General features: G+C 49.0%; 2 protein-coding genes across 2 annotated transcripts; both read left to right on the plus strand.

Annotated features, from left to right (window-relative positions):
• The first annotated feature begins 291 nt into the window (after positions 1-291).
• Positions 292-3,347, plus strand: LOC146072228 (E3 ubiquitin-protein ligase TRIM11-like). Its single transcript, XM_083179560.1, has one exon. The coding sequence runs from the start codon at positions 292-294 to the stop codon at positions 1,867-1,869; it is 1,578 nt and encodes a 525-aa protein (XP_083035686.1). The 3' UTR covers positions 1,870-3,347.
• Positions 3,348-9,154: 5,807 nt separating this feature from the next.
• LOC146073683 (E3 ubiquitin-protein ligase TRIM39-like) lies at positions 9,155-12,141 on the plus strand. Its single transcript, XM_083181068.1, has one exon. It carries the CDS (start codon positions 9,214-9,216, stop codon positions 10,789-10,791), a length of 1,578 nt encoding a protein of 525 aa, XP_083037194.1. The 5' UTR covers positions 9,155-9,213; the 3' UTR covers positions 10,792-12,141.
• Positions 12,142-12,736: the final 595 nt, after the last annotated feature.

The raw sequence follows: 12,736 nt of genomic DNA on the forward strand, positions 1-12,736 counted from the left end.
CATACCCTGCATAATGCACCGTTATGTATCAGGTGAGTCCCTTAATGTAACTGGGCATAAATGTAATCTGAGTGACAGCTCAGCCACTCCCTGTGTGACCTAACTGATATCAGAGTATCAGAGTTCACTTATTTCTCCCTCCTGCTGCCAGCTCAGCCCCGCCCCGTGTGCAGAATGTGACCCCACTGATATCTGAGTGACAGCTCAGCCCCGCCCCGTGTGCAGAATGTGACCTCACTGGTTTCTGAGTGTCAGAGACTTTCACTTTCATTTCCCCCTCCTGCTGCAGCGATGGCGTCTGCTGATCTGAGACAGGAACTGGACTGTTCCATCTGCCTGAGCATTTATACAGATCCTGTAACCCTGAGATGTGGCCACAACTTCTGTCGGGTCTGTATTGATCGTGTGCTGGATACACAGGAGGGGGCTGGAGTTTATAGGTGTCCTGAGTGCAGAGCAGAGTGTCAGGAGCGTCCTGCACTGATACGGAACATTCCTCTGTGTAACATAGTGGGGAGGTTCCTGTCTGCTCGGCCAGATCAGGAGGAGACTGGGATCTGCTGCACTTACTGTGTGGACTCTCCTGTACCTGCTGCTAAGTCCTGTCTGCTGTGTGAGGCTTCTCTGTGTGACAAACACCTGAGAGTACACAGCAAGTCAGCAGAACACATCTTATGTGACCCCACCACTGCCCTGGGGAACAGGAAATGCTCCGTCCATAAGGAGATCTTCAGATATTACTGCACTGAGGATGCTGCCTGTATCTGTGTGTCCTGCTCAGCTGGAGAACATCGGGGACACCGGGTGGAGATGCTGGGTGAGGCCTCTGAGAAGAAGAAGGAGAAGTTGAGGAATGTTCTGCAGAAACTGACCACAAAGAGAGCGGAGACTGAGAAAAGAGTCCAGAGACTGCAGCAGCGCAGGGGAGAGGATCAGGGAAAAGCAGCAGGTGTAACAGAGACAGTAACTGCCATGTTTAATGACATCAGGAGACAGCTGGAAGACCTGGAGAAGAGAGTCCTGAGTGAGATCTCCAGGCAGGAACAGCGCGTTTCACTCTCAGTCTCTGATCTGATCCAGCAGCTGGAAATAAAGAAGGACGAGCTGTCCGGGAAGATGCGTCACATTGAGGAGCTGTGTAACATGTCTGACCCAGTGATTGTCTTACAGGAACCGGACACAGGGGACTTGTGTGATACTGAGGACACAGAGAGACATGATAACCAGGTCTGCGGTGCAGGAGATCTGGATGTGGGTCTCATCTCAGGGACATTACACACATTATGTGATATAATAACAGGGATAAATACAGGGATATATGTGCAGGAAGCTACAGACCTATTACTGGATGTAGCCACAGCTGGTAATGATATACAGATATCAGGTGACAGGAAATCTGCATCATGGTCACCAAACCAGAATCACCCAGTAACACCAGAGAGATTTCAGGTTCCTCAGGTAATAAGCACCAGGGGATTCTCCTCAGGGCGACATTACTGGGATGTGAATGTCAGATATTCAGAAATATGGAAGGTGGGGATGTGTTATCCTAGTATAGACAGAAGAGGAAAGGATTCAGTCATTGGATATAATAACAAGTCCTGGGGTTTGTGTAGGTATAATAATCAGTACTCAGTGATACATGACAGGAGAGAGATCCGGTTACCTGACAATATCCCCTGTGACAGAGTGAGGATATACCTGGATTATGAGGCAGGACAGATTTCCTTTTATTCTCTGTGTGACCCCATCAGACACTTACACACATACACTGCCGCCCTCACTGAGCCCCTCCATGCTGTTTTACGTGTACGGGATGGTTTTATAGCTATATCTGGGGGGGTCGGAAACTGGGAGATATTGCTATAAGGAATCTGCCCAGAGGGTGGTGACATCACAGAGAGTGGAACCTGATTTAACATTCACCTGATAAAATGAAGGTGGAGTTATAGATGAGTCTGAGTCTGTAGGCTTGTTCCCTTGTTGGTGTGTTATATGCTGTCGTTATAATGATATATACACATTTCTGTTCGATTTCTCTGCTTCTGAGTCACTGACAGCTGTGATTGGCTGCAATATCTGTCTGTCAGCCAGTGTGCACCTTGTTATTGTAGCAATTTTGATGAAAAATATATTAATTTGAATGCACAAAAACAATCAGTTTGTGCTTGCGCAGATCCCCTGCAGCGTTGCTGGCCGTGGATGGGCTCGGGGGCGGGACCCAGTATAATCATCAGGACATCATTGAATGTTTGCCATTTGATGGCAGCAAATATTGGAACACCGCCATTGAATCGTTACAAACATTAACATCCAATCAAAAACATCGCTGGTTGCAAACCATCACTCTCCAATGTCCATCCCTAGTCCAAAGCTATGTTTAGTATTAATATAAGATGAGCTGGACTACAATTCCCAGCATGGCTTATTGCTTTACTGTATTCATTGCATACTTGCCTACTCCGTGAGAAGCCCAGAGAGGCAACATATCAAGGGGGCGGGGGCAAGGCTGACATCACTTGGCCCCGCCCCCATGCCGGAAAACGCTGTGATTCACAAGCAATGGAGAGGGGGCAGGGCTTAAATGATGCGAAATGCAGCGATTGCGTCATTTAAGCCCCACCCCCTGCCCGCGATTTTACAGTAATTAAACCAACGGGCAAGGGGGGAGCGGGGGCAATCACCAGAACGCGGGAGTCTTACCCACTTTCCCGCTGGGGGGCGAAGGGGGGAGAAGGACCCGATTTTTGGGAGGCTCCCGGCCATTCCCGGGAGGGTAGGCAAGCCTGATTCATTGAGAGTCCACAATAATAATTATAATTTTTTAGTTCTGCTGACTACCGCTCCCCAGCAAACCTCCTGCCACCCCCCACCAGCTCCGCTACACCGCTGCCCACCTGCTGCCAACCGCCAGCTCCACTACACCGCCGCCCACCAGCTCTCTTCCAACATCAGGTGGCATGCGACATCGGGTGCTGGAAAAAAGCACTTTTAGATGCGATTTTAAATCGCATTGCGATGTCACATTGCATCCGATCTCACAGGTGTATGGCAACCATTAGATTTGGGAGAATTATATTGTTTCTTTGTAGGGTAAATACTGGATCATTAATGGGATGGGTGTATATGACACTCCTGATGAAGTCCGGCCCTACAGGATCGGCATAGGAGACAAAATGTGTTGATCTTATTCTCTTCTCTGCACCAATATCTTCAGCATATCAACGTTGGTCAATTTCTGAAAATTGTTCTTCTAGAACTTCTTCCTTTGAGCAATTGCGTTTTAACCGCATGTATTGCCCAACCGGAATACTGCTCAAGATTTTACACCCTAGGGTGCCACCCTGCGCTCGGTTACACTTGCCGCTTTGTGGGTGCAGGATCTAATTTAAATTATTAATTTATTGATCATATACACTTAATTGAAGTTTCTTGAATAAAAAGTTGTTTATTTTTAAAAGGACATCATATTATTTATGTTTAACAATTGTATATAGTTTGTAACACAATACAGATAAATGAAAATAAAGAATTCTGAATAAAATATGTTAAAAAATTTCTTGTAATAGTATAATATATATGAGGTTGAAAATAGGGTTAAAAATAGTCTGAAATACTAAACTAGTACCGGTACAACAAACCACATAGGGAAGGATAGGGGAAGGAGTGACAAACAAAGACTAACACAGTCCTTCTGGTACCAGTACAAGGTGGTGAGCGAGTGCTGATGTGGAAGCTTCAAATCAGAGCTAGGTAGATTCTGCAGTAATTCGCAGTTGTGGTGTGGTTTTTTGGAAAGTTCCTTTACCTTTTGGTCAGGCTGGGGTGAGTGTCTGCCGGCAGACTCTCGCTGGTGCTGCTTCTGTGTGTGCAGCGCTGGGCGAGTCCAGGTAGTTCACCTCTCAACTAGTTTCGCCTTTCACAGGCTTCTTCAGGATGCTGGTGAATTCTGGGCTTCTCTCCCCTTTGCCTTTTTATACCGTTGTTGTGGAGGTCTTCTCCCTCTGGGCAGGTCTCGGCTGTCTGCGGCCGATTTCGTCACTTCCGCCCTTACTTTGGGTATGGCTGTGCGGCTCTACGTCTCTGCACTTCCGCCCTCACTGTTCGTGGTGTGGTTTGGCTGTCCGTCCCCGTGCTTCCGCCCCTTCCATTTACATCACTTCTCCTTTGTTCAATAAAGTGTGTGCGGGCGGTGTTTTTTAACTTGGTGCCTGGTATCTTTCTATTATATACGTATATATAAACTATATATATATAACTCATCATCTGTAATATACCATAGAGCAATCGTAGGGCAACATAATATAGTTTCAGCACTTATGGCCGCTCATCAAACTACCCATCTATTTATATATGTCGACATCCCCCACCTGCATATGTCAACAGGTCACGTGGGAGTCTATAGTATATATATACATATATATATAAGAAAGTACAAGGAGTGGGATTAGGAACCATACAAAGTATCCATAGTGAAGTAGCCCAGATGTAAACCCCCCCCCTCGTTCCCAACTGACCCTAATGTTATATGTTTCATGTTGAACGTAATAAGCCCCAAGTGAAAAGTAAAACACCGATCATATCATCTAATGGAACGCGGAAGTAACAGCCATTTGCCCCGCACGTGGAACGCATAATAGAAAGATACCAGGCACCAAGTTAAAAAACACCGCCCGCACACACTTTATTGAACAAAGCGGAAGTGATGTAAATGGAAGGGCGGAAGCACGGGGACGGACAGCCAAACCACACCACGAACAGTGAGGGCGGAAGTGCAGAGACGTAGAGCTGCACAGCCATACCCAAAGTAAGGGCGGAAGTGACGAAATCGGCCGCAGACAGCCGAGACCTGCCCAGAGGGAGAAGACCTCCACAACAACGGTATAAAAAGGCAAAGGGGAGAGAAGCCCAGAATTCACCAGCATCCTGAAGAAGCCTGTGAAAGGCGAAACTAGTTGAGAGGTGAACTACCTGGACTCGCCCAGCGCTGCACACACAGAAGCAGCACCAGCGAGAGTCTGCCGGCAGACACTCACCCCAGCCTGACCAAAAGGTAAAGGAACTTTCCAAAAAAACACACCACAACTGCGAATTACTGCAGAATCTACCTAGCTCTGATTTGAAGCTTCCACATCAGCACTCGCTCACCACCTTGTACTGGTACCAGAAGGACTGTGTTAGTCTTTGTTTGTCACTCCTTCCCCTATCCTTCCCTATGTGGTTTGTTGTACCGGTACTAGTTTAGTATTTCAGACTATTTTTAACCCTATTTTCAACCTCATATATATTATACTATTACAAGAAATTTTTTAACATATTTTATTCAGAATTCTTTATTTTCATTTATCTGTATTGTGTTACAAACTATATACAATTGTTAAACATAAATTATATGATGTCCTTTTAAAAATAAACAACTTTTTATTCAAGAAACTTCAATTAAGTGTATGTGATCAATAAATTAATCATTTAAATTAGATCCTGCACCCACAATGTGGCAAGTGTAACCGAGCGCAGGGTGACACCCTAGGGTGTAAAATCTAGACCAATTTCCTTCAAAAGGTATCTTGTAGTATACCTCCACCACCCCGCAGCCCACCCACTTGCACTAAGTCTACAGCGCGGCCACCCCAGAAAAACCCTTTGTCCGACACGGAATACTGCTCAGTCACCTCTGGTGGTGTTCGCTATTGGCTTGTATGTAAGAATTTGAGTCGGTGGCTTTTCTATGTGTTTTTGTATGCAGTTTACTGGTTTCAATGTATATATTCAGATCTAGAAAGACCAATTCTGTTCTGCTAATGTTAAAAGTTAATGTGATATTAAAATCATTCCTATTTAAAACATCACAGAATTCTTTTAAAAGGTTTTCATCACCACTCCATATAAAAATGATGTCATCGATGAAACGCCACCATGATACCAGGTCCGCCCCCCCCCCCCCCCCCCCGCCAACCTGTCATCCACCTTGTGGATTTCCCAATACGCCATAAACAGGTTGGCGTAACTGGGGGTAAACCAGTTACCCATGGCGGTTCCAGTAATTTGTAAAAATAAGTTCCCATTGAAATAAAAGTAATTGTTCATTAAAATAAATGCGATTGCTTCTATTATGAAGTCCTGTAAATCCACTGAGTAATCACTTTCGTTAAGAAAAAACCTGGTGGCTTCTCTGCCTTTTTCCCAGTCAATAATAGTGTAGAGGGAACTTACATCTACGCTGGCCAAAAAAAACAGTTTTCATCCCACACCACCTGATCTAATTTTACCACCACCTGCCCGCAAACTACTCCCTGCCCACATAACAACCCCCTGCCTACACACTACCACCTGGCTGCATACCACCACCTGCCCGCAAACTACCCCCTGCCTGCATACCACCTTGTGCCTGCATACCACCTCCTGCCTGCACAACACCCCTCCTGCCTGCATACCACCTCCTGCCTGCATACCACCCCCTGCCTGCATACTACCTCCTGCCTGCATACCACTTCCTGCCTGCATACCACCTTCCACCCTGCCTGCACAACACCCCTCCTGCCTGCACACCACCCCTTGCCTGCATATCACCCCCTGCTTGCATACCACCCCCTGCTTGCATATCACCTCCTGCCTGCATACCACCCTCCCCCCTGCCTGCACAACACCCCTCCTGCCTGCACTTTCCCCCCTCTGCCTGCTTACCACCCCATGCCTGCATACCACCCCCTGCCAGCATACCACCCCCTGCCTGCATATCACACGTCCTGCCTGCACAACACCTCCTGCCTGCATACCACCCCCTGCCTGCATATCACCCTTCCTGCCTGCACAACACCCCCTGCCTGTATACCAACTTCTGCCTGAATACCACCCCCTGCCTGCATATCACCAGCTGCCTGCCTACCTCCTCCTGCCTGCATACCACCCCCTGCCTGCACAACACCCCTCCAGCCTGCATATCACCCCCTGCCTGCATACCACCTCCTGCCTGCATACCACCCCCACTGCCTGCACAAAACCCCTCCTGCCTGCATACCACCCCGTTACTGCATACCACCCCATGCCTGCATACCACCCTCTGTCTGTATACCACCCCCTGCCTGCACACCACCCCCTGCCTGCACACCACCTCCTGCCTGTACACCACCTCCTGCTGCATACCACCCCCTGCCTGCATATTACACGTCCTGCCTGAACAACACCTCCTGCATACCACCCCCTGCCTGTATACCACCTCCTGCCTGCATATCACCCCTCTTGCCTGCACAACATCCCCTGCCTGTGTACCACCCCCTTCCAGCATATCACTTCCTGCCTGCATACCTCCTCGTGCCTGCATACCACCCCCTACCTGCACAACACCCCTCCGCCTGCATACCACCTCCTGCCTGCACAACACCCCTCCTGTCTGCACACCACCCCTTGCCTGTATATCACCCCCTGCCTGCATACCACCCCCTGCACGCATACCACCCCCTGCCTGCATATCACCTCCTGCCTGCATACCACTTCCTGCCTCCATCCCACCCCCCCCCCCGCCTGCACAACACCCCTCCTGCCTGCACATCACCCCTGCCTGCATACCACCCCCTGTCTGTATACCACCCCTCCTGCCTGCACAACACCCCTTGCCTGCATACCACCCCCTGTCTGTATACTACCCCTCCTGCCTGCACAACACCCCTCCACCTGCATACTACCCCTGCCTGCACAACACCCCTCCTGCCTGCACAACACCTCCTGCCTGCATACCACCCCTTGCCTACATATCACCCCTGTACGCATACCACCCCCTGCCTGCATATCACCTCCTGCCTGCATACCACTTCCTGCCTCCATCCCACCCCCCTGCCTGCACAACACCCCTCCTGCCTGCACATCACCCCTGCCTGCATACCACCCCCTGTCTGTATACCACCCCTCCTGCCTGCACAACACCCCTTGCCTGCATACCACCCCCTGTCTGTATACCACCCCTCCTGCCTGCACAACACCCCTCCGCCTGCATACCACCTCCTGCCTGCATACCACCCCTTGCCTGCATATCACCCCCTGCCTGCATACCACCCCCTGCCTGCATTTCACCTCCTGCTTGCATACCACTTCCTGCCTCCATCCCACCCCCCGCCTGCAAAACACCCCTCCTTCCTAAACATCACCCCTGCCTGCATACCACCCCTCCTGCCTGCACAACATCCCTTGCCCAGGGCCGGTGCAAGGCAACAGAGCACCCCAGGCGAGTCGGGGTGGGGGCGCCCTGGTGCCGGGGGGGGGGGGCGGTGGTGGTTGTACCTGTGTAAAAAACCTTCGGCGCCGGCGTCCCTGCAGTGCTGGAGCGGGCAGGGGTGTTCGTGTCTCGGGGGTACCTGCGGCGCTGTAATTGTGTATAAAGCTGGCGGCGGCCGGCGGGGTCCCTGCAGTGAATAGAAAATAACCAGCGCTTCCCGCGCCGTCGCGCGCATAGCACTAGTTATTTTCTATTCACTGCAGGGACCCCGCCGGCCGCCGCCAGCTTTATACACAATGACAGCGCCGCAGGTACCCCCGCGAAACGGACACCCCTGCCCCCTCCAGCACTGCAGGGACGCCGGCGCCGAAGGTTTTTTACACAGTTCGCTAACCCTCCATCATCATGCTGGGGGTGAGGGGCGAACTGCCGCCCTCCAGGTGCCGGCGCCCTAGGCAAATGCCTAGAGCTGCCTAGTGGTGGCGCCGGCCCTGCCCTTGCCTGCATACCACCCCCTGCCTCCATATCATCTCCTGCCTGTATAACAACCCTTGCCTGCAAACTAACCCCTGCCTGCATTCCACCTCCTGCCTGCACCCCACATCCTGTCTGCTTATCACCCATACTGCCTGCACAACAACCCCTGCCTGCACACCACCAAAAGTAATGTTAATAAATGGCTCCTAAATCCCGGAAAAATATACAGAAGTAATAATTTTCATTTTAATAATGACCGTTGTCCCTTCCTATTTTAGGTATAAGTACATACCCTGCATAATGCACCTTTATGTATCAGGTGAGTCCCTTAATGTAACTGGGCATAAATGTAATCTGAGTGACAGCTCAGCCGCTCCCTGTGTGACCTCACTGATATCAGAGTGTCAGAGTTCACTTTTATTTCTCCCTCCTGCTGCCAGCTCAGCTCCTCCCCCTGTGTGCAGAATGTGACCTCTCTGGTATCTGAGTGTCAGAGTTCACTTTTATTTCTCCCTCCTGCTGCAGTGATGGCGTCTGCACATCTGAGACAGGAGCTGGACTGTTCCATCTGCCTGAGCATTTATACAGATCCTGTAACCCTGAGATGTGGCCACAACTTCTGCCGGGTCTGTATTGATCGTGTGCTGGATACACAGGAGGGGGCTGGAGTATATAACTGTCCTGACTGCAGAGCAGAGTGTCAGGAGCGTCCTTCACTGCAGAGGAACATAACACTGTGTAACATAGTGGAAGGTTTCCAGTCTACTCGGCCAAATCAAGAGGAGACCGGGATCTACTGCACTTACTGTGTGGACTCTCCTGTACTCGCTGCTAAGTCCTGTCTGCATTGTGAGGCTTCTCTGTGTGATAAACACCTGAGAGTACACAGCAAGTCAGCAGAACACGTCTTATGTGACCCCACCACCTCCCCAGGGAACAGGAAATGCTCCGTCCATAAGAAGGTCCTGGAGTATTACTGCACTGAGGATGCTGCCTGTATCTGTGTGTCCTGCAGTTTGACTGGAGGACATCGGGGACATCTGGTGGAGATGCTGGATCAGGCCTCTGAGAAGAAGAAAGAGATGCTGAGGAATGTTCTGCAGAAACTGACCACAAAGAGAGCGGAGACTGAGAATAGAGTCCAGAGTCTGCAGGAGCAGAGGAGAGATCAGGGAAAAGCAGCAGCTGTAACAGAGACAGTCACTGCCCTGTTTAGAGACATCAGGAGACAGATGGAAGACCTGGAGAAGAGAGTCCTGAGTGAGATCTCCAGGCAGGAACAGCGCGTTTCACTCTCAGTCTCTGATCTGATCCAGCAGCTGGAAATAAAGAAGGACGAGCTGTCCGGGAAGATGCGTCACATTGAGGAGCTGTGTAACATGTCTGACCCAGTGACTGTCTTACAGGAACCGGACACAGGGTACTTGTGTGACACTGAGGACACAGAGAGACATGATAACCAGGTCCGTGGTGCAGGAGATCTGGACGTGGGTCTCATCTCAGGGACATTACACACATTATGTGATGTAATAACATGCATAAATACAGGGATATATGTGCAGGAAGCTACAGACCTATTACTGGATGTAGCCACAGCTGGTAATGATATACAGATATCAGGTGACAGGAAATCTGCATCCTGGTCACCAAACCAGAATCACCCAGTAACACCAGAGAGATTTCAGGTTCCTCAGGTAATAAGCACCAGGGGATTCTTCTCAGGGCGACATTACTGGGATGTGAATGTCAGATATTCAGAAATATGGAAGGTGGGGATGTGTTATCCCAGTATAGGCAGGAGAGGAAAGGTTTCAGTCATTGGATATAATAACAAGTCCTGGGGTTTGTGTAGGGAGAAGAATCAGTACTCAGTGATACATGACAGTACAGAGATCCTGTTACCTGACAATATCCCCTGTGACAGAGTGAGGATATTCCTGGATTATGAGGCAGGACAGATGTCCTTTTATTCTCTGTGTGACCCCATCAGACACTTACACACCTACACTGCCGCCCTCACTGAGCCCCTCCATGCTGTTTTACGTGTACGGGATGGTTTTATAGCTATATCTGGGGGGGTGGGAAACTGGGAGAAATTACTATAAGGAATCTGCCCAGAGGGTGGTGACATCACAGAGAGAGGAACCTGATTTAACATGATCACCTGATAAAATGAAGGTGGAGTTATAGATGAGTCTGAGTCTGTAGGCTTGTTCCCTTGTTGGTGTGTTAGATGCTGTCGTTATAATGATATTTAAACATTTCTGTTTGATTTCTCTGCTTCTGAGTCACTGACAGCTGTGATTGGCTGCAATATCTGTCTGTCAGCCAGTGTGCACCTTGTTACTGTAGCAATTTTGATGAAAAATATATTAATTTGAATGCACAAAAACAATCAGTTTGTGCAATGCGCAGATCCCCTGCAGCGTTGCTGGCCGTGGATGGGCCCGGGGGCCCGGGGCCTAGTATAATCATCAGGACATCATTGAATGTTTGCCATTCGATGGCAGCAAATATTGGAACGCCGCCATTGAAACGTTACAAACATTAACATCCAATCAAAAACATCGCTGGTTGCAAACCATCACTCTCCAATGTCCATCCCTAGTCCAAAGCTATGTTTAGTATTAATATAAGATGAGCTGGACTACAATTCCCAGCATGGCTTATTGCTTTACTGTATTCATTGCATACTTGCCTACTCCGTGAGAAGCCCAGAGAGGCAACACATCAAGGGGGCGGGGGCAAGGCTGACATCACTTGGCCCCGCCCCCATGCCGGAAAACGCTGTGATTCACAAGCAATGGAGAGGGGGCAGGGCTTAAATGATGTGAAATGCAGCGATCGCGTCATTTAAGCCCCACCCCCTGCCCGCGATTTTACAGTAATTAAACCAACGGGCAAGGGGGGAGCGGGGGCAATCACCAGAACGCGGGAGTCTTACCCACTTTCCCGCTGGGGGGCGAAGGGGGGAGAAGGACCCGATTTTTGGGAGGCTCCCGGCCATTCCCGGGAGGGTAGGCAAGCCTGATTCATTGAGAGTCCACAATAATAATTATAATTTTTTAGTTCTGCTGACTACCGCTCCCCAGCAAACCTCCTGCCACCCCCCACCAGCTCCGCTACACCGCTGCCCACCTGCTGCCAACCGCCAGCTCCACTACACCGCCGCCCACCAGCTCTCTTCCAACATCAGGTGGCATGCGACATCGGGTGCTGGAAAAAAGCACTTTTAGATGCGATTTTAAATCGCATTGCGATGTCACATTGCATCCGATCTCACAGGTGTATGGCAACCATTAGATTTGGGAGAATTATATTGTTTCTTTGTAGGGTAAATACTGGATCATTAATGGGATGGGTGTATATGACACTCCTGATGAAGTCTGGCCCTACAGGATCGGCATAGGAGACAAAATGTGTTGATCTTATTCTCTTCTCTGCACCAATATCTTCAGCATATCAACGTTGATCAGTTTCTGAAAATTGTTCTTCTAGAACTTCTTCCTTTGAGCAATTGCGTTTTAACCGCATGTATTGCCCAACCGGAATACTGCTCAAGATTTTACACCCTAGGGTGTCACCCTGCGCTCGGTTACACTTGCCGCTTTGTGGGTGCAGGATCTAATTTAAATTATTAATTTATTGATCATATACACTTAATTGAAGTTTCTTGAATAAAAAGTTGTTTATTTTTAAAAGGACATCATATTATTTATGTTTAACAATTGTATATAGTTTGTAACACAATACAGATAAATGAAAATAAAGAATTCTGAATAAAATATGTTAAAAAATTTCTTGTAATAGTATAATATATATGAGGTTGAAAATAGGGTTAAAAATAGTCTGAAATACTAAACTAGTACCGGTACAACAAACCACATAGGGAAGGATAGGGGAAGGAGTGACAAACAAAGACTAACACAGTCCTTCTGGTACCAGTACAAGGTGGTGAGCGAGTGCTGATGTGGAAGCTTCAAATCAGAGCTAGGTAGATTCTGCAGTAATTCGCAGTTGTGGTGTGGTTTTTTGGAAAGTTCCTTTACC

This window comes from Crinia signifera, chromosome 4, assembly GCF_055691185.1.
Source record: "Crinia signifera chromosome 4, ASM5569118v1, whole genome shotgun sequence".
Classification (NCBI taxonomy): domain Eukaryota; kingdom Metazoa; phylum Chordata; class Amphibia; order Anura; family Myobatrachidae; genus Crinia; species Crinia signifera.

Excerpts from the sequence above, each read along its gene's own strand:
- LOC146072228 (XM_083179560.1), top strand. The coding sequence starts at position 292 with ATGGCGTCTGCTGATCTGAGACAGGAACTGGACTGTTCCATCTGCCTG.
- LOC146073683 (XM_083181068.1), top strand. The coding sequence starts at position 9,214 with ATGGCGTCTGCACATCTGAGACAGGAGCTGGACTGTTCCATCTGCCTG.